The 23,152-nt window shown below is 40.4% G+C and overlaps 1 protein-coding gene across 1 annotated transcript in view; it reads right to left on the bottom strand.

The window, feature by feature from the left end:
• FBXL17 (F-box and leucine rich repeat protein 17) overlaps positions 1-23,152 on the bottom strand; it is a 464,449-nt gene that overhangs the window by 3,797 nt on the left and 437,500 nt on the right. The window contains exon 8 of the mRNA XM_046666715.1: positions 17,858-18,000. Coding sequence (XP_046522671.1) covers positions 17,858-18,000 — 143 coding nt within the window. The remainder of the gene's footprint in view (positions 1-17,857; positions 18,001-23,152) is intronic.

Raw genomic sequence — 23,152 nt, 5'->3', positions numbered from 1 at the left:
ACCGATCAGGACCACCAGGAAAAACCTAAAACAACATCAAATCCTTGTTGTTTGCTTTGAGAGTCTGCTTAGGAATACAATGATCGTGACATTCAGTCCTATGCACTTTGCTGAAATAACATGGTGTTTTCTGGGTGATTTGGAAAACTATGTTATATATAATCTTTTTTTAAAAGTTCAGAGTTGATATTTCAACATTGTGTTGATTATTCTTAATCTTTGTCAGAATCATCTCTCTACTCGAGACTTGCTTGTGTTCAAATCAACTTTCATTCCAAATTTAACCAAGCCATGCAGTTAATTCTTTCTGTGATATAGATATGATGTATAAAATTTCGTTTTCAAAAACAAGAAGAAAATAATTATGAGTAAAAAAGCAAAACTGACATACAAATTAGAGTTGAGAATATGAACTGATGGTCGTAAGAGGATTTTTAAGCAATATAATTTTTCATTTTTTTAATTTAAATTTATGGTCTAGGCCTTGCTTGAATTGAAGCAGCTTATAACACTACACTCAGAAGGCCTGCATGATCTAGCCCTGCCTGTCTCTCTAGTGTATTTTTGAAACTATCTAGTCACCTGACCTAATTTCAGACTGTTAAGCTGTCCAACTTCCTTCTGGCCTCAGTGTCTTTGCACATACTGTTCTCTTTACCTGGAATGCTTTTTAATCCATTTCCCCCTTAAAATTCCCTTCTCATGCTTACTTTCTACTCATTCTTGAGTCCTCAGCTTCAATGTCATTTCCCCAGGGAAGTTTGGTCACTGCCCTATCCCTGCTTCCCTCCCCAAGTTAGGCAAGGTTATTCATTCTTCCAACATTGCCTACTTTGCCTTCACAGTACTTACGTTATAAAGTCAGTTTATAATTGCTTTAATGTCTATTTCCTCTGCTCCAATATAAGGTCCACAGAGCCATGATCATTTTTGTATCCATGAGCCAGGCTTAGTTATTAGTGAATGAATGATAAAACAATAACAAACTACAAATAAAAAATAGAAACCCAAGAGCAAGGCAAAGCCAGACACTAATCACAAAGACCAAGAATTTCCTAAGGAACTCATATTCAGCTCAGGACTTCTCTCCAGGAAGCATTCCCCAAGCAAGTCTACTCCCCATGAGGTTGGGTGAGGTACCCCTTCCCTGTGCACCCATGGTGGGCACGCTGCAAGGCTCATCCTTTATTTAAGCACTCTCACACTGCATTGCAATCATCTCTTTATTTGCCCATCTCTTCCACCTGAACAAAAGGCCCTGGGGACCCGAGACTGCCTTTTTTCTTTAAGGCTATCAAGCTGTACACACAGCAGAGAAGAAATATCACAACTGTGGTTCATACATGGACTTCAGAGTCAACCAGAAACAGGTCTGAATCCTGGTTTCACTTTACTTCTTTAAGATTTGGTTCCTCAACAGTAAAAACAGGATAAAAGTACTTATGTCACAGGATTGTTAAAGGATTAAATGTAATAATATGTTGAACACTGTGACTGACTAAAAGAGGTCCCCAAATGGTAGCTCTTGTTACCACAGCGGGCACTCAATAAATGGTTATTAATTAACGATATGTTAAGGTGACCAATTCTCTAGAGTGATGCTGAATATCGTTCTACTTCTGAGATATTTCAGAAATAAACCTTGATAACATTAGTTATAATGCTGAAAACAAAATAATCAAAGGGCAAGAAGTAACCTTTAAAATACATTTCACATACAAGAAGAATCTATTCCATCTTAATGCTCTCTGGAGGAGACTTAAGAACTTTCCCTAATAACACAGTCTGGGTTGAAATATCCATTCTCAGGAAATCTGCCCTTTTCTTTGCCTGATGCTCCTCATGCTGCAGTCAGGTTACCTTCCTCCCTCCCGCCATAAACACACCCGGAAGGATGCAGGTCTCCCTAAGGGACAGGCGAAGTCATTTGTCACAGAGGACCCTCAGAAAATCTGTATTGCGTTGTAAAGGAAGTAAACGCGGTCCAAGCCATGTAGCATTCAAGGAGTAACTAACCGAAAATAGATGAAAAGAGGATGGAGAAGAGAAAACATTTAAACCCACCACAAAGATGGGGACTGTCTTCTATGGTACATCTTTTACAATCTATACACAGGCCTGTGCAAAATTTTATACGCAAGGTTGACAGGCAATTCGTTTTGGAGGTCCAATTTTTAAAAACAGAAAATATCTTTATGTGATAACCGTTTTGCAGGAGGAGAGAGACAATTCACCTTAAGCGAACTTGATACATGAAGCTATGTATTTATGGAGTAAATAAATTAGAGGATAATTGTACACTTTAGTAAAGACTTTCATGGTAGGGTTTTTCTTGTCAGTTCTCCTTATGTGTTTTATATATCCTTTGATTTACCAAAATTCAATTTACCTATTTCTGTTGCATAAAGGAAGGTATACCTGTAGTTGAGAACATAGACTGTGTTAGGTCTCTGGCTTTCACAGGTACTGGGCAAGAATAGATAGTAATTTGACATAGCTGTATGAAAAATGGTACCAGTAACCCTCTGTGGTTGTAATGTGTCTTCTAAGAAATCTTTTTGCTAAATAAGCTCTGTAAATTCTACAAAACAAAGTAGTGGGGAAATGCAAATATTCTATTTTAGAGCTTTGTTGGGTAGAAGTTATTTAGGGGAAATACATGTGCTCCCACCAGGAAGGTTCTATCTTTTACTTATAATGTCTCCTGGGGATGTAGTGTGACAAATTTTACACTAAAATTATTTTCATTAAGTACAAATCATGCTCACCTCTTTGTATAGACTCCATAAGCACTTTGGAGCCTTAGAGAAAGAGTTGAATGTAAGACACAAGGAGGGTCCAAATCATTTTAAACCCTTATGCCCACACACACATTTCTGCAGACATTTTGCCATGCACAACTCCACTCTCTAGAATGAAAAGCACCATTCTATGTTCCAATGCATAAAAAGTACGTAATATAAAAAGAGAACATAAAGATGATTTTTTAAAATTTTCCCATGATCCCTGGTTTCTGTATTCGATTTCTTTTCCTCTTGCTGAAAACTATCAATGGCAACTCCTATATTACCCATGAGATTTGAAAAATGTAATGTATCTTCCTAAAGAAACATGTAGCAGTGTCATTTGAAGAAATTACTGTGATTAAAGGGAAAAAAGCATGTACTACAGGTTTTTTTTTTAAATAAAATAAAGATTGGATTTTATAGTTCTCTTCAAAGACTTCATAACCATAATTTACATTTTCAAAATTATTATAACTCTTTTTAAGGTAGTAGCAATTTGTCTGGTATTTTAATCTATTTTGAGTTAACATCTATTAGCGCTTTTCGAAAACGTGAGGCAAAACTGCTATGCTAATTGAGGAAAATCACACAATAGTTTCACTCTGTTGCTGCTGCTGCCACAGAAGGGCGAGGAGAGAACCTTCAGAGTTTCCGAGATTCAGTTCATCTACACCATCGCACTCTTTCTTCACCTCATTATCAATACTTTCCCCAGAAAGTTCCAGATAAGTGTAAGCCTGGGCCTGAATTATCTCCCCAATGATACCTATTGTTCCAAAAATATGATTTCTGATAAAATTTGCTTAAGAAACCATTTATATTAATATTTATATTCTTATTTCCTCTTTGACTTATGTCATACAAAAGGACATGTTTCTAAAATCACACAAGATAATAAACTACTTAAAATCAATTTTTTTTTAAATGGAGAAAGTTTCCCTGAAAAAAGTAAGCACTACTTAAAATACCAACAACAATAAAACGTATTGCATTATTCCTAGGCTGTAAGTTCTCTGACAGCAAGGAGTCTTTTAGTCATCTCTGTTTTTAGTTCGACACATACTGTCTGGCTAAGTCTCGCCCCATTAGAATATAAGCTCACGAGACAGGAGTTTTGTTGTTTCTGTTCACTGCCAAATCCCTAGCATCCAGGGAATGCCTAGTACAGAGTGAGTACTCAATAAATATTTGTTGGCTAAATTAATACAGTAGCTGTTCAGTGAATGTGTATTAAGTAAATTAAAAAGCACCCAATAGTACTGCATCAGAAACTGTGGAGGTAAGCTCACCTTACCTTCACAGTTTCTGATGCAGTACTATTGGGTGCTTTTTAATCCCAGCCTGTCCCAGCCACGATGGTAGCAGTCTCAAAAGTCTTGATATTACGGCAGCTCTAAACCCCTTTAACCCTTGGAAGTTCATACCCAAGGTGGTTCTTTGTACTACTCTCCTTTCCATCTGACATCACTGAGTGCCTCTTTCCAGATAGACTTTCCCTGGGATTTCCAATAATTTTGCACAAGAGACCAAAGCTGCTCATGATGGTGGTTCAGCAGCTTTCACTGGGTCATGGGGCTGTCAGGCAGTACTCAGGAAAGGACTAGGCTATACTTTAGATTAATTGATGACAACCTTCCTTATTGGAGATCAATGACCAACTGCACTGGGTGGATAACACTGAGAAACATGCTAACGGTCACCAGACATGAACTGGTTTCCTAAACTTTGCAAAAACCCAATGGTTCAGAAGATTTAATACTTTAGCTTGCAGCATCAGCACGCTGCTCACGGGGCAGACCCAGGAGGGCCCCACACAAGGCTTTGAAATTATGTGACATTTAAGGCTTCTTCTGATGTCACAGCTACCTAATGGCAGAAGGGAACTGTGGACAGATCTCCTGACTCATAATAATGCTATTTCTACCCTCTAATTTCTTGGACTTCAGGAATTCTACATGCCTCCACTGCTACTCAAGGGCAAATGGAAATCTGAGGGGCTTTTCTTTGGTTGGTTTTGCTGTCACAGTGGTGTTTGGCACGTGCCGCCCCAGGGAGGGTGTTGAGGATACTGCAGAGGATGGTACATCCCAGACAAGGAAAAATTCTCCAACCAGAACTGCCCTGCGCTCCCCACTGAGAAACACTGGACTCATCAGTTTTAGGCTCTCATATGGCAGGCGAGAACTCAAACACACTTCTTCTCTTCAGCATGGTTTATTTTGGCAAAATACTTAAAAATAATGTTAATTTTTCATCCTAATTACCAAGAAGGCAAAATGAAAGTATGTCCTCATTCCAGTAAGGATGGAGGAGGAGGGAAAGGGAAAAATATTCGGTGAACATCTCCTATTTTACAGGCATCTAAGCATTAATAACCCCCATTACAGATGAACTGTGGCTCAGACAGAATGAGTATTTCACACAGGGTCACACAGCTAGTCCACTCTATGGCACTAACAACAACAACAACAACATACACGTAGCTAATAAATGGCAGCCAAGATTTGAATCCAGGACCCAAGACAAAGTGCTCTCTGTGGTGTGCCACACTGCCCTGGCACATAGGTAACAGTATGGTGCAGAAAGTGCCAGACTGGGGCCTTAGTGATCACCCGCAAAGTAAAATGTTCACTAATATTCATTTTCCATCTAACAGTAAAAAAACAAGATTGCAGGGGCCAGCCCAGTGGCATAGTGGTTAAGTTCATGTGTTCCACTTTGGTGGCCTGGGATTCTCTGGTTTGGATCCTGGGCACAGACCTATACACTGCTCATCAAGCCATGCTGTGGTGGCATCCCACATACAACTAGAGGGACTTACAACTAAGATATACAACTATGCACTGGGGCTTTGGGGAGAGGGAAAAAAAAAGGAAGATTGGCAACAGATTTTATCTCAGGGCCAATCTTCCTCACCAAAAAAACCCCCACCTTGCAAAAAAAAATGATTGCAGTTTACATGTAAATACATTTCAAAATCCTTTATAGTCTCTTCAAAATGACTGCTCTGTGGGAACGTAAATTACCATGGATCTCACTTGGCCTGTGGAACATTCTGTTGTGCAGCTGTAGGCGCGTGAGACTTTGAAGCATGATGGAAACATGATGAAGCTGCAAGACTAACAAAAGGCCTTTTGGCAGGGTCAACTGCCTCATGCCACAAACTGGCATTACTTTCTCTCCTCTCTCTCGCCCATCAACACATTTTTCCGTCTGCCAGAGGTGGAATGGCCAGCATGACAGATATGGTCTCTGCCCTTTTGGAGCAGGGAAGATGAACAATTACACCAGCATCAGCGAAGCCTGAGAAGTGCTTTCCAGGGGAAGTACTCAGTAGGCACCCGACCTTCTCAGGGGAGTTAGAGAGGGCTTTCCAAAAGAAGTGATATTGAAGTGGACTTCTGAAGGACAAGGAGGTGTCAGCTTGTGTACCACATGCGCTGAACATACATGCTATTCAGGGAAGAAAGGATCTGCTCACGAACTAGAATAAAACGTCAAATCTGACCTTTGCTTTGTAAGCTATGCAACGTTTCCCCGGCCTGTCCAACAGACGCAGGAGTGTAACTGAGTAATTTCTTGTTTCAAATAGCACTGCTCTGAGGATCGGGGTGAAGAAAACGGACCCGCTGTCTGCAGGCGGGAAAAGTAAGGAGCCACAGTATGTCCGTGAAGGTGTGGCAAATAGCACACTCAGCTCCTGAAGGCTCCTGCCCTCATGCTGGCCTGTCACTCTTCACAGACTCCCTGGGCACTGTCACTCACTGCTAACAGCCCCAGAGGCTGACTCCTGGCGGCCCAGAGGCAGAGTGTTGTCTCTCGGGCAATACCCGTCTGGAGTCTGCCTCTCTGAGCTTGTGGCTCTCTGGGAAGCTGTACTGGCTATCTGTGGGACCGGCACTCGCCAGCGGCTGGCCAAAGTCCTCGTGGACAATGCACATTCAAATGAGACCCAACTGCTCCTGCAGTAAGTGCCCATCGGCCCCAAGATGGGCATATACTGAAGAGGATAAAATAAGGGTAATGTGAATTTTAGTAATACCTCAAATTTGCATGTAAATGAGATGAGTCATCTAAGTGCAGTTTAAAATATTTTAAATAGGATGCTAAGAAAAGAATAAAAGAGCAGACGATACGTTGATTTTTCCAGGACCTGGCACAGCTGACAACAGGCACCAGCTCTCTGCGGGCCGCGCAGGCTTTCCTGAGCCTACGTCCCTCCCTGTGCAGGGGACTCCTCTCGCCCCTGGCCGGTAGCACGCCCCATCCTGCTGATGGCTCCCTCCAGATAGAGCAGGGAGGTCTGCGAGGCCAGGAATTTGGAGCGGCTTTTACAGTCTCTCACCTCAGCTCTTTCTCCTTAGCGGCGAGGCTCAGCTTCCCAGCAGTCTGGAGGAGGATAAATCAGCAGCTGAAGAGGCACAAACAGGCTGCAGGCAGACCCCACGATGAAGGGATAGGGTCTTTCCCAGCCTGGTGCAGGCTCTGAAAATGATTCCAGGTGTGAGCTAGAGCGCCCTGCCCCTTTTCTCTACACGCAACTTCACATTCCCTTCCTTCCCTCTGCCTTTCTCAGTCAACCCAAGGCCTTTCTCCACAAACGCCACGGTGACTCACTTATAATAAAGGTTTCAGACATGTGTATTGATGTGGGATGAATTACACTGTCCGCAACCAAGAATACAAACAAGAATATAGTGGTTCTCAGCCCAACTGCTCACTAGAATCACCTGGGGATCTTTGAAAACTGCCAATGCCCAGGCCATATCCCAGACTGACTGCATCACAGTCCTGGAGGAGCGGGACTCAGGCATCAGTATGTTTTAAAGCTCCCAGGAGGTTCCAATGTGCAGCTCAAGTTGAGGCGGACTGGTCTAAAGCTTCTGACTGAAGAGCTCCGGGAGGGTGAGGTGACTTCTGCACCTGGGAATCTGAAGGAGGTGAACGAGGATTATGTAAAGGTAACAGGCGCCTACCCACCTCCTGTGCTGCCGTCCACATTAAACTCTGAGTCAGGGGTACTGGAGAAAAGAAACTTGCTCCTACAGCTTATTAGCCCACCTTTTTTTTTTTTTTTTCCCCAAATATTCATCACTGCCTGAAACAAAAGCTATATTCTTTGAACGTGGTAAAAGCAGACTTTTCTCTCCTTCAGCAGAGGTCTTAAATCTCCAGTCGGATGTAGCAAAGAAGGTCGCCACTTGACCTTCCCAACAGCTAACGGAAGGAAAGACTCCCCTAAACCCAGTTCTCACAGGGACCTAGTGCTTCCCCAAGGGACCACCCATGCGATGGAAGGAGGGGGCACACATGACTAAGTATTTAATATAATTTTAAGAATAAAAATTGATTCTTATTGGAGCCTAAAAGCCACCTGCTAACTATGGGAGTCAGCTGATTAGAGGCTACCCATAATACACTATGCTTCTGCATGAACCTCATACTGATACCCTGAAGCCTTTAAAGACATATTTTTTTTAACAAGAGGTAAGAAATACTACTCTTGGGTGGCAAAAAACTCATCTAAAAATCCCAAAGCATCGAAAGAGACAGATACTGAGAATGCAATGAACCCGATAGAGGCAGGCTCATAAATTCAGTCAACTTTGTCAAATGCAGTCATTCCATTTCAGAATCTGCAATGATTGGAAGTGCTATGCTCTGTCAATATCACAACAGGCCTGGCTTCATGCTGTCTCTTTTTCATGAAATGTGGGTTGCCTGTTAACACTAGCATTGCTTCTATTCACTTGAATTAGCACAGTGAGAAAGCAGCAAAGAACCTGGGAGGATGGGGATCACAGAAACGCCTGCAGTGTTAAGTGAGAATCGGGGCTCGCCAATCTGAAGTCTCTAATTAGAGATTAGTGTGACAAGAGTCCAACAACCAGACTGTCAGAGAGAAAAATTAGTGACATTTTCATTCCCTGTTTCACCAAGTGATCCTTCACCAAGAAGAACGTTTCAAGCCAAGTGTAAGTTCCAGTTACCAGCCTTGCGTAGGCTATTCCGAGGCCACAGAACCGTTGGTCATGCAATTGACCCATCGTGCAAATGTGTACATTTTTTTTGGTATGGATTTGCATATGCAGCACAGATGAGAACCAAAAGAGACACGTGTGGGACACCAGGATGGAGAAAGCCATTGGGGAGTAATCTGCAGTGCTCTAAATGATTCAGCAAAAGATTGACTATTTGAGAAAACCTGGGCCCTAATAAGGTAATTAATGTAGTCACTAAGTGAGTGGTAAGTGCAATGTATTTGTGGAATACATCTGGGTATTTCTAAATTAAACTCACAAAGTTAAGCTGAAAAACACAATCCGGGGAAAAATTCTCAGAACTAAAAAATATGTTTTCTTTTGTGTTTAATGCCTTTCTTGACTTCAGTTTTTATTTTCTTACATAAAGCCTAGGGCAGTGGTAATCACCTGTGGACACCTGATAAAAAATACCTTACTAAAATTGCTGTTTCCATCAGGTAGAATTTATGGATTTGACCTGTTTCCCAAAACAAATTTATTATCAGCAAAAATATATTCTGCATAGGAGTGATCTGTAAACATGTAGATTAAAAACCTGAAAACAAGCAATATTTTTGGTTTTCAGAAAAGAGACTACATAAATCAGGGCATTTCAGGGTCAGGCTCCAAATAATGCTGAGTCCAATTGCATGGCAGATGTCTAAACTCTGTCTGTGACTGTCCTGAACCCCAGGGGCTTTTGGCCACACTCAGAATTCCCCAGCTATAGGAAACTGGTATGAAATCCAAGGTGTCACCTTTCTTACTCATTTATTTATTTCCTTCTCTCTAGATACTTTGTAAAATCTACCAAATTATCAAGAGGCAGTGGGATCTAATGGTTTGAAACTTGTTTTTAGCTGTGCACTACTTCTGCAAACCAAAATAATAAACCAAATAATAAACTAAATAAAGTGATAAAAGTGGGTTGCTCTGGTTGGAGTTAGGTGCAAGGACCAGGCACCCTGCCCTCTTAGCCACTCTGTCATTCCAGAGGCTCTGAGAACCTCCTCAGAACCTTGAAGCTACAGAGAATGCAGATGAGAACATAATCTAACCCGTCCATCCATACATTCAATCCATCCATCATCCAGTACATACTTGTTTAGCAGCTATTACGTACCAGCCACTGTAGCAGGGCCTGGCAATATAACACAGAAGGAGAAATGTATGGATCTTACTTTCTAATGAGGAGGAGGAGAGTGATGGGGAGGAGAAAGGTAAGAATTAACCACAACAACAAATAAGAGCTAATATTTACTGACTACTTCATGTATTCATATTAACTCACTTAATCCTCTCAATAGCCAGTGAGATAGGTACTATTTTTATTTCCATTTTACAGATGAGAGAATAGAGGCACAGAGAAGCAGTATGGAAGATGGAGACAGAAAAGCCAGGAGCATGGTGACATGAAAGACAAGAGAAAAGCAGTCTCACCAACGAGGGAGTGGTTGCCATATGAATGCAGCTGCTAAGAGATGGAGCAAGTGGTGGACAGAGATGTGGCCACTGTATTTGGTGACACGGAAGTCACTGATGACCTTGAAAAGAGTAGAATCAGCGGCATGGTGAGGATGGAAATAGATTGTACGGAGGAGCGGTGAAAAAGGAAGGACGAGCGTTCACAGTCAATCCTTTTCAGGAATTTAACAGTAGAATGGTAGAAAAACAGGACTATTGAGGATTACAGCTGAAAGCTGATGTAGGATTAAAGCAAGGTTCTTTATGCAGAAGAAATATAATTCTGGGTGCCATTTTTGAAAATTAATTTGCAATCTTATAGCACTGCTTGTCTCTCTCCCCCAGGAGTCTGCAGGCTCCATGTGGCAGGAACTCATTCCTGCTCACTGTTTTTTCTGACCTGTCACCTATCACAGTGACTAGAACATAATAAGTACCTCAACAGATATTTCTTGAATAAATGGATGAAATATATGATAAAAATGGGAGGCAAGGGGGAAGCCTAGGTTTTCTCTGAAAAACTACTTGCCAGACAAAGTTTTCACTAGGCCCAGCACGGCAGGCCCTGAAGACCTGCTGCTGCACGGCGGGGCCTCCCCCACAGGCTGAGCCCTTCCTTCCCAATGGGCAGTCTCCGGAGCCATGGCAGGCTGTCCTTGTTTCTCCTTTGCAAAGTCAGGTGCTTAAGAGTTCTGGGATCTAATCTGAGCTCTGTTAAGAAATTGCTCATAGCTTTTCTATTTCTAAATTAGAAAAATAATATGATCCTGCAACCTAATTCTGTTGTATAATTACTTAAGCCAAACCAACGTTCCAAGGAGATTATTTATTGGAAAGTAATGACGCTCTTGGGTGCCTTCAAGCAAACTCCAACGTAACATTCTACTCACCCTACAGCATCTGTGGAACAGTAGGCTCTCTCTTTCCTCCTTGTTTATAAGAACAATTTCACTATACATCAATCCCATAACAAACGTGAGCAAAACATAAGCAGCTCCTTGCAGCACACTCCCTTAACAGGTTGTAGGGCGATGTCGATTTTCCTGAAGAAACAAATCACACCAGCCCCAGCCTGGACTCTGGCTCTCTGACTTGGCCAGTCTTTACTGTCCCTGCTCAGAAGAAAGGACTGAGACCTGCTGGTCTCTAGGTTCCTTTTCCTCTAATGTTTGACTGTGACTTAATGGTTCCTATTTTTTAAAAATAGATTCTACTGTGTTTTAGAATTGCTGTCTGAATCTCAGGGGCCTAGTTTTTCTTTGTAAGTTCTTAGCATGTGAATTTGTATTCACGGCTAGAGTATTATGAACCTGTTGGGCCAGGTGGTTAATATATCAGATACAAGACTCCAGAGCAGGTGTGTACACATGGATAAATAATAATAATGATAACAGTAGGTAACATTTAATAAGTGCTTATATCATGCATGCCTTTTGGCTAAAGGCTTTATTGCAATATCTCATTTAATCTCATAACAACCCTGTGGGGTAAATATTATCCCCATTTTTCAGATGGTGAAACTGGGGCTTTTAGAGATTAAGTTGCTCAAAGAGCCACAGATAATAAAGTGATGGAAGTAAAATTTGCAAACCTAGCAGTCTGACACTAGTGCTCAGCAATTTAACCACTGTCACAAAGCTCCACGCAGTGTTTCTTGGTTTAATATTTAAATACAGGAAAGGCCTTTCAGTTACCACTTCGTAGCAGTTCATTCAGGTGAATAGGGTTGGAAGAAGAGGAGATGGAAACACTGGCTAAAATGAGGTTGAGAGGTAACGTCTGAATTTCAGCTGATGCGTTTTTCCCTGTTTCAATTACCAGGAATAATCATGAGAGGGCTGTAAAAATGTGTTTTAAAGTGCTCCTATGTGAAAATCACCTGGAGAAACTGTTTTATCAGCAAAAGGAACAAGATGCTGATACTTCCAGTGAAGGACTTAAGTTCAGGTTTTAGAGCCCCAGCCTCACCATTTTTTATCTCCCCTTTCTCTTGGAGCACACGGCATCGCGGGCTGTTCAGGTAATGGTTATGTCGCCACCACCTAGGACTGCACAATCTGATACAGACTATTCCTTTTCTTTTGTTTTTTCACTTTATTTTCTTTGATAAGGCATAAATTTTCAATTTTGTCCATGGGCAATCTGGGAACAGCAGTGCATACGTTGCAGGGGAGAGGGGAGTGCCTGCAGGTACACACTTTGTTTCATGGCTGGATTGCTACCAAAACAGTCCTGGACACAGGGCCCCACAAATTATTTTTCCCTTAAACTGATTTTTCCAGTTAGTTCTGTATATTAGTTACAGAGTCCTATATTATTTTCCCCATAGGGCATTCCTGCTCATGATTCCTAAACAGGCTGATAAAAACTCCATTTTTCTCCGTAGAAATATTTCGGTTGTTGAGGCTTTCTCTTACCATAATTACTTTCTGAAAAATGCAGTGGTCAATTTTTCCTGAATATTTTACATTAAGTTGGGCACACAAAAAAAACTTGGCCCTTGATATTTTAAGGTTGTAAAGCAGATTTCTGGCTTTAAAGAACTGTCTGGTTTCTATTACTTGCTTTCTGTATTGACTTCTCATTGATTTGATTAAATCTCTCTACCATTTAAATGAGGAACTCTGTGTGAAAACAAGGATTTCTTATGACCTGAAGAACTCATTTCTTACTAAAAGAAATCATCTATTTCACTCCTCAGCTAAGTACTTCAGGAATTAGGGCAGGTGAGGAGAAAGGTCTTGGCAATGGCAAGTTGATGAGAAATGAATTAATTCGATTATTTCCATGGTGTGGATCAATAATAGTCAGCCTCCACAGAGGCCCCTGGCCTGAAGGCAGCTGGATGATCAATAGGATCACACAGAGGCCTTCTCCTCCCCCAGCAGCCTCTCTGATCTTTTCTGGGCGGACTCTTCACGCCTGTGTAATTCTAATTTATGTCAACTAGAAATCAAAGAAATTCCAAGAGGCTTTGGTCATAGGACATTGGGGTGGACCTTTCAAAATCTATTTATGTCTATTCCTTAAGTAACGTGGCCCCCACGGTCCTCCTGGCGCCTCTACGGGCCAAGAAGAAGCCTCCTAGGAGAATGGCAGCTATCTGCTCAGGGCAAAGGCGGAGCAGCAGAGTTAGGTAAACCAAGGTACACTTTCTCCTTCCTATCTACAACTCTGCAGGGACAAAAGAACTAATAAGCATTTTAAGCAAAATGCTTTGCCAAGAGTGGCTCCCTCAATAACGCTCTTTAATGATACCCCAGACGCTGGCATTTTCAAATCAAATGAACAGTGTATAAAATTAGTTCTGCATGAAGTTAAAAAAAAAAATAGAAAGTGAAAGAGAGCTTTTAAAAGCTCCAGCATTTCTCCATCCAACTGCTTTTCACAAGGGTTTGGCATTTGAGAATTGCTACATTTATGATGTTATTTGCTGCTCATAATTCAGGTCCTCTGTTTCCAAATTTCTGTATTAACACACACTGCAGAGGTTTGCACCACGGCATTTTATCACTGAGGTTTCCCAAACCAGCCAGGCTGCCTCTGGGAAGGTCTGGTTTCTCAGCCAATGCCATGCCACTGGGCTCCCTTCCTTCTCGTCAACCTTGTTACCCTAAACATTTCTCATTAACCTTGAACACTGCATTTCCATTTGCCCTACAGCTTTCCCATGAATTTTTCTGTCCTTTTCAGTTTTGCTCTCTATCCAACTGCCTTATAAGAAATGAAGAAAATATCATATTATTAGAAGAAATAGATCTGTATAGAATCCAGAATTCCCTCAAGTTGTGAAAATGATTTCTATGGCCAAAGCCACTGTCTACAATTGTGCAGAGTAAACATATTGCTCTTATTAGAGAGCCCCATGGATTATACAAGCAGTTTTAACTAAATCACCAAATAAATGCGTGTTAAGTTGATAGGTGATTTCGGGTCAACTCTAATTCCCAAGGTCAAGTAAGCCTTTGAACAGTCTTTAAGAATATAAGTTCACCCCAATTCATCAAAGCCGTCTCACACAGCGTTTTCTTCTCTTGGTTCTTAAAATGCACTAAAGTTTAGGAGATTAAGTGGCGTCGGCTTCAAAACCCAAAGTAATGCCTCTAACATGCTTATCCATCCAGCAATCGGAGAAGCTACTCAAACAGGGGCTTCTTAATGCACTTCCTAATTTTACAAGTGCGCGGGGAATGCTGCGTTTGTCCAATGGCTGGAGCACTCCTCCTGAGAAGTCACCAATGTTGCAGCCAAACAAATTTACTGCAGTTTAGCTTAGACTTTGTCTCATAATCTAAGTGCATGTTGCTTTCATCTGCAAAGAATACGTTAATGTTTCTCATCTGTTCTCTGTTTACCTAATGAGAGAGAAAAAGGAAAAACACTTTTCCCTACAACAAATACAATGCATTTTGTTATTCTTACAATTCCTCGAAAGCTCAAGTGAGGATAAAAGCAGAAGTTTGGTAAAGTATAGCTTCCAAGTTAAATATAAGTGGCCCCAAAGGAAACTGACTGCATGCGAAAGAAAATATAACTAGCCTTCACTATTTCTCAGAACCACAGGATCACAGAACAGGAGCGCGGGGACACAAAGACCTCACAAACCCCAGCTCTCCCCAGTGCAGGGCTCCCATTGACAACATTCCTGGCAAGGGGGTCAATTGTATAGACTGTTGAAGTCTCTTGCCCTCCCTTTGCTCCACTTGGTGTGCAGAGAGGGGAAAGAGAACTCAGATTAATGAGGGCAGATTGGTTAAGGTACAGGAAAAAGAGTGATAGGCCCAAATTAATTTTATTCATTAATTCTTTGTTGGCACAGATGATCACATTGAGATAGACAGTGGATCTTTGTCTCTGTCTCCTAATCATAATTTCTGTTTCCTGTTTCTATTCTTATTTTTCTCCATTATTTTTCTGATTACTTATTTTGTTTCCTTACCTATTTGAATTGTCTTATCTCCAACTCACCCGTTTCTCTCTCTGCAAGTCCTTCTTCATCCCTATGACTGGTTGGTAAGTTGGTTCCAAATACAGAGTGTCCCATGGAGGCATTAGTGTAAAGCGTGTAGAAAATGTAATTATTAATATCTTTGTGTAGAAAATAATACTCTTTAATTGTAAATGTAAGTGAGGAAAAAGTAAAAGTGCAACATCTCCTCTAATCTGAGTTTATTTTTTTCCTGTCTTTTTAATTTCCTTTCAAAATGGGATAGTGGGCAATATAATTTTTTCTCATCTGGAAATTCAAATATCAAAATGCAGGTTAATATAATGACATTGATAAGAATAATCAGGAACACATAGAGCATTTTATATATAACAAACATTATTCTAAGGGCCTGTTATATGTGCACTCATTTAAATGCTCACGAGATAGGTACTGTTATCATCCCCATTTTGTAAATGAGGAAAGAGAGGCACTGAGAGATTAACTGCCCAAGATGACACAACTAAGCGCAGAGGCCAGATATGAACCTGAAATGTGGCTCCAGAGTCCATGCCCTCAACTACTAACCTCTTTTCCTTGCTACTCAAATCTTTCTTTGAATCTTGATAAAAATTTAAAATATAGAGAGGGATAGCATAATACAAATTTTGAAAGCTAAATAGCTACTTTAGATTTCCATCCAACCAAATCAACAAGCGGGCTTTTTATGTGCAAGCCTTTACTTGCACTTTGTGTGTGGTTTGGAAACTTCTTCCGTCCTCATGGAACCTCTTGTGTTTGGCTCTGAGCTGCGGTAAGCCTGAGGACGCCAGGCAGCAAGGCTGCACCCAGCATCCCCTGGGCTGGACATGCTGCAGCAGGCTTTGGTCAGGCGGCCTGGTGCTAGAGCCAATGGGCTCTCAGAGCAGCTTTCTACTTGGAGAACGATTCAGAGGCCGTCTGAGGAAAGGGCTAAAACCCTCAGGGGTATTGCTAATCAGAACAAACTCCCCTTCTCATTTTTGACTAATTTGCATTTGGGTAGAAAAGGATCCATTCCTTAACTTAAAATTGACAAGATGCTGGTCAGCAAATATGTCTGGAATAATCTTCTCCTGTACTAACTGGAACATAAATTTCTACATTTCATCTGTGAAGACGGAGCTGATCTCAACAAATCTAGAGTATGGGCTAGAAATATGATGACTTCTGAGAATGGTTGTGGATACACAGATCCGTTTTGAATGCATTCATTTTGGTGTCCTTGGTTAGGTAGTACTCCTGTAGCAGTTCCTTCTGGCGGAGGCTAAGGAGTTCTGCTGTCATTGTTTAGTGTTTCTGGAATACTCTGCCTTTAACTTGTAGACCCTCTGACTTGTTTTAAAAGAAGTCCTTTTAAAATGACAGGGTTAGTAGCAGTGTTAGGTTGGTTAGTAGTGAAATTTGAGGGAAACTTGCCACCCCTGGTCTCAGTGCTGTTGCTTAGTAACAAAGTCAGTCAGCTTTCTAGGCTGGGCTGAGAATATATAATAAAATCTCTCTAAACATAACTAACTGGCAAAGGCCTCGTCTAAGTTGAGATTTTAAAGCATTTGGAGAAAAGAACTAGGTCAATTAACAAAAATGACAAAGCACACAGAGGATTTGGGCCATTCTTGTATTTGCCCCTAAGTTTGCTACATTTAGAAAATGCATGTCCTTTGAGAGGCATATATATTTAGTTTCCCTCTCTTTCATTAGATTTGTCTCTAAGCACCAGTTACAAAAGTAACACACGTGCACATTATTACAAAATGCCAGCACTTTCTGAGCAAGTATCTGAGGTGGATCTTTTGTGCCATGAGTACTGGACACAGACTCCAAAGACCTGGGGCAAAGTCTTGGATGAGTGACCTTGGGCCAGTGCCTGGTCTTTCTGAGGCTCCACTGTCTCCCTTTCACAGTACAAATAACTACTTCTTAGACGAGTTATAGGGAAAACATGAAAGTCACAAAGGGGGAAGCACCTCTCTTTATCAGCCTGCGGATCAATACAGACTTATCATCTTTCTTCCTGATCTTCAAAGAGCCCCAGATTACATGCAGCACAATTTCCCAAATTCATGCTCACGTGTCTGGCCAGCTCCACAGACCTTCAGTGGGACCTCTGGGACTGTTTCTCATCATGTGCTAAAAGTGACATCTTAAGTGTGGAAAGAGGCAAATTCCCACATAATATCCCCTCACTGGCCCTTTCTTGCCCCCAAATGACCAGAATACATAGATGTTAAGCACTGAAATTACACACTTCAAATTGTGAAAAAAACAATTTCACACTGTTCTTTCCACCTTACTGTTGCAGGAAACTTGCAGCCCACAACAGAATCTTACTGTTAGACCCTGTGTATTGCAGTATGCCATGCAAACATTTTAAATTTTGATCCATGGACTTATGGATAGGAGGCCAAAATCTAAGTTGACTGTGTGTATGACTGCTTTTTCTTTCTGCAAAAGTACAAAATTCATTTTAGGAAACCACGCAACTTAACAATGCATAGCTCTAAGAGTATACGTATGTGTGTGATTACATACATACATACAGGGAGAGAAAGAGAATTATGATATCAAGCTATTAACTACACTGATGTATAGAAAACAATTTGATAGGCAATTCTTACTTTATCGCATCTCATCAGCCCCAAATATCTCAGAGACTTGCTGCTCTGTGCAATCAGGGTGGCTCCTTGATCTGTAATTTCTTTACACCATCCAACATCCACAGTCTCTATTGTCATGCTGTATCGCCCAATGGCTATCAGTGCTGCAAGGAGGGATAGAGAGAAAGAAAGCAAGCATAAATGTTAGCAGTGTAAGGGACCTCTATCTTATTATGACTATTTCTCATTTCCTCACTGAATTTGTTACTGAAATGTTGTGTGTAAATGAATGTTTTGTAAACTAAATTAAATTTGAAATGCTTTAGGAAAGTCTGCCATATGACATAGCCTTTCACAAAGTGAATAATCATTCCATAATTTCCCTTTCCTTGGAGCACAATCTTTTATCAGTTTTACTCATTACAAGGTTACCTGTACTTTCAAATATTCATATCTGCAAAAGGAGTAAATTAAAATGAATTACATATATTACTTACAAAAAACTCCAAGTAGTTACTAAACTTTACCCAGGATAACTTTAATAATTGTTTTTAAAGAAAACCCACATAAACACCATTTTGAGGTGTGTTAAACTGCATATGAATTTCTTTACTGATTGGCATAATTTTTTCCATCTGTTCATGATCTGTCAAATGTAAGAGTATATAATATTTTTCACACTAGTCCTTCTCGGGACTGTTAGGAATTAGGAGTACATTATACATACAGTTGAATTTAATTGGTGCCCTGGTGGAGTGCAGCGAAGGGAATGCATTTGTTATGGTGAATTTCCTCACCAGATCAGAAGTTTTCCTTCTATTAACATATAAAATGAAGCCTGTCATCTGAAAACTACGACAGTATCTCTAGTCTTGACTGTTTGGCATTGTACCACTACTAAAGTGCAGAAGTTTATAATCTACGATGTGCACTACTTCTCTCTGCTCCATAACCCATCGCCCTGTCAGAGAGACCAGTCAGTGAATGTGCTCTTTGCTATGGACTTCTGATTTGACAGACGTGCACACCTCTATGTTTGCAGAGCAGAAAAACAGATTTCAATACCTCTAGCCAGAATAAGTTTATGGTGCATTGGTTTGTAAATGAAAATCCTGGAAATAATGCCACAAACATTAAAAAGGAAAGAGAAATTGTCTGCTAATTATTTTCTCATTCTAAGATAGGATAAACTGATTTCTGTGACATTAAAGGCGGATGATATTTTCCAATTGACTAGATTGATAAGAGTGGAGTGAATTACTCATGTAAATAAATGTTAACTCTTACAGAAAAGAACACCTGGTAAAATCTCTTTGCTAATTACCTCAGTAATATACTTTATATTAGAAAACTCATGCCCATGCATTTAAGTATCAAAACAGTCCTAAATAGCCAGATATTTAAAGTTTACAAAAACAATAATCATGATCCCAATGTTTTCGAGAAAAAATACAGTAAAGAAAGAAAATAACTTTTTTCCTGGAAGTTCCTCATGCCACCAATTTGGCTGATGCTCGCATCTTTGTACACGCTATTTTGGCATCTAGTTTTCCAAGGAGGTAGGGCGGGGCACGGGGGATCCGAAAGGTTCGCTGAATGGTCCAAGCTGTATTTTTGTATAGTAGAAGCAGAAGCAATATCCCAGGTTAATGCCCTTGGTGTCCCTGACCTAAGAAAACTGTTATGTCTGGTACTGTCATAACTTTCTCTGGTTATGATATCCTAAGAATCTCCTTTGATAAATGAAGGAGATACATAAAAGAAATTCCTTTCAATACGAAGTACTCAAACTGTGATTTCAAAAGATGACAAAGCACAAATTGCAGGATGGCCCCAGGTCGGTACATTGTGTACTTTATTGAGGTTTGAGGCTTTCTAGATGAACACCCTGCACTAGTCAGAAAAAGGTAAAGCAAATGATCTGAGGAGTTTTCAGAGGCTGCTTGATAAGCAAATGAAGAGTCAACAGCTATTGACTCTAGGCGCTAAAAACATGGGTGTTTGGTATTTTCCTTTGTTTCTTTCTTGTCCAAATTAAACAGTAAATAAGACAACTGACTATAAATAAGAGTATTCTGTTTTTGTTTTGACATAATTCTATTTACTGAAGTAAGATTAAACTTTATTATTCCTTAACTCATTCATTTAGTCAACAAACACCTCATGAGCACTCACTCTAGAGCATTTTCTCCGATATTTATTGACTATCCATGTGCTAGGCACTGGGCTAGGAATTTTAGGTACATTATCTCATTTAACCCTCATGGTAACCTTAGGAAGTCTTATTGCTATTTCCATTTTAAAGATCAGGAAACTGAGTCATAGAAAGACTGAATAACTTTCTCAGTATCACAAGACAGTAAGGGAGGGAGTGGACAGTAACCTGATAGTACGTGATAATAAGCCCTGGCTGCACATTAGATCTACTAAATTGGAATCATGGAGCCAGTCACCTGGTAATTCTAACATGCTGCACTACCAGGGTGTGGAGCTGTGGTAAGACATGCCAGGCCTGTGCTGGGTACTGGGGTAGAAAGATTCACAGAGCTCCGACGCCAGTTGAGGGGGTTTGAGGGTCGGGGGTGGGAGGGTTGGGTGGGTATGAGGAACAGCCAGGTCAACAGTCACAATATAATGCTCATCCTCCATCTCTTCCCATACTTACTGCCTTCTCACTTTTCAGATCTCAAGTTGAAGGTCAGCTTCTCAGAACCAATCACCCTATCATTCACTGCTATTGGAAATGTTATTTAATGTTTACTTATTTACATTTTTGTGGCCCACCTCCCCCATTAGAATGACAACTACTATTCACTGCTGTATGACCAGCATCTGGCATGTACCTGGTACAGGATCAGTTCTTAAAAATATTAGTTGAACACACCAATGACTATAATGTCATTAGGTCTATTATAGAGGCATGCCAAGGGGGCATAGGAGCCCCTCACTCTTCAGAGGACGAGAGACATCGTGAGCGCCCTCACAGAAGGGCTGAGCTAGTTCTTGAGGGATGAGTAAGGATTTTCCAGAAAAACAAAGGAGTGAGGGCAAATATGTCAGGCTAAGGAAATAGCATGTGTGAGGTAGAGAGATGTGAAAGGACAGGGGAGCTGCAGATCATTTGTGTGGCTGAAATAAAAACAAGTACAAGGAAGTGGCAAGATTCATTCCAGAAATACTTATTCGTTGATTAGTGGTATTGGAGTAGACATAAGAGATACAAAGAGTAGCAAAAATAAGTAGAGTCCTTGATGTCATGAAACTTATATTCTAGTAGGAGAGAGAGATATAAAACAGATAAACACAAAAGTATACATAATTCTAAACTCTAACAAGTGCTCTGAAGGAAATGGATGGTCACTGTAAGAATAACATTGAGATGGGGTGCGCCAGGGAGAACCTTTCTGATGAAGTTACTTTTAATCCCTCCAATAGCCCTGCAAAAACAATACCTATTTTAGAGGTAAGAAAACTGAGGTTAAATACCTCCCCGAGGCCCCATCCCTAATAAGCAGCAGAATCAGGGTGCAAACTGAGATCATTCGTTTGCTCCAAAGCCAGTGTTCATCCTATCACAGGGGCAGTACCCAGGGCGTGGAGGTGTGAACATTCTGCATATGTTCAGAATGTATTTTCCTTTACCATCATTCAGGATTTAAACATTATAGCTTATAAGTAGCCAAGTATTTATCCTGTGACTATACAATAGGGGTCCAACAGAATCTTTAAATTCCAAAATATACACTGAGTAATTTACCTCTCTGTGACTATATCCTACCTTTGGATACTTTGTCATTGTTTTTCACCAGCTAGCTGTGAATCCTGTGGTGTGGTATAGCCTCAAACTCATTTCCAGCCTCACCACTTAGTAGATAGATGTCTGACCTCAGGACGACATTTAACTTTTCTGAGTCTCAGCTTCCTCGCCTGGACAATGGGGATGTTCACTATATGTATTGCCCACTTTATAGGGTTGGTTTGAGGTTCAAATGAAATAATACCTGTAAGAGACTTTGCACAACATAAATATCATGATTTACTTGATATTTCCCCAAACTATTCTACAGTGGTGCAATTGACATAAAATGAAAAGACTTGAAAGAGTTTTGAAAAATAAAAAGTTCTGGGCAAATGAGAGCATTATATAAGTACTTAGTCATTATGTCACTGCTAGAGTTCTTGAACTGCCTACTCTCCATAAGTGATCATGAACTTGTAGACTGCACCTGGGATGATAGGGCTGTAAATGTAATACATGATTACCACCTTCATTAGGGGCTGTTGACATATTACAATGGTATTTATTGAGCCTTGAAAGGGATAAATTATGCAAGACTAATTCCTAATCCCAAAGCAATTTTAATATGCCTTTTTATGTGCTAAGTGCAACTAATAAAGTTAAAATTTAAAATGTTACACAAATTAAAAGCTGTAATTCAGTAACTTATATGATGATCAAGGATATACATTAACCCATTAAAAGGCATTTCCATAGGAATACAGTGATTGAAAAGACATGAGCACATATGTACTTAATTTTAACTAAGAAATTCCATTTCTAGGCATCCACCCTGAAAATATAGTTCTAACCAGGTTTCATGGGTTCAGATCCTGGGTGCAGACATGGCACTGCTCATCAAGCCATGCTGAGGCAGTGTGCCACATGGCACAACCAGAAGGACCTACAACTAGAATATACAACTATGTACTGGGGGGCTTTGGGGAGAAGAAGAAGAAGAAAAAAGAAGACTGGCAACAGATGTTAGCTCAGGTTGCCAATCTTCAAAAAAAAAAAAAAAAAGAAAAAAACCATTCTTATATATTAGTTTATTCATTGAAGCATTGATTGTAACTGGAAAATAATGGAAACAGCCTAAATGTCCGTCCATAGGAGAGCAGTTAAAGAAACTTTGCTACACCCTCACAACTGAATACTACGCAGCTATAAAAAAAGTGAATGGGAGATCACCAGGAACTTCCAAATCATTCAGTTTAAAAAGTGAAGTGCAAAAGAGTTTATATGGTATGCTAGACCATATTAAAGGGAATACAATAATAATAATAAAAAAGGATCTGCTCATTTGTGAAAAAAGAATACAAGAAAGATAAACCAGAAAGTAGACACTGTTTAACTATAGGGGGTTGGTGGGAAAGAAGAGGAACGAAGGAAAGAGGGCATGGAATGCAGGGGTGGGGCTGCGAGGAGGGACTGACACATCTTAGAATATCTCTCTGGATATAGCTTTGACTCTGTGAACCATAGTAATGCTTTACATACCTCCAAAAATAAAAAATTAAAACCAACCAGGATGTCAG

Source organism: Equus quagga, chromosome 7, assembly GCF_021613505.1.
Source record: "Equus quagga isolate Etosha38 chromosome 7, UCLA_HA_Equagga_1.0, whole genome shotgun sequence".
Lineage (NCBI taxonomy): Eukaryota > Metazoa > Chordata > Mammalia > Perissodactyla > Equidae > Equus > Equus quagga.
The sequence above is the reverse complement of the archived record's forward strand: the minus strand, read 5'-3'. Positions and strand labels throughout refer to the sequence as shown.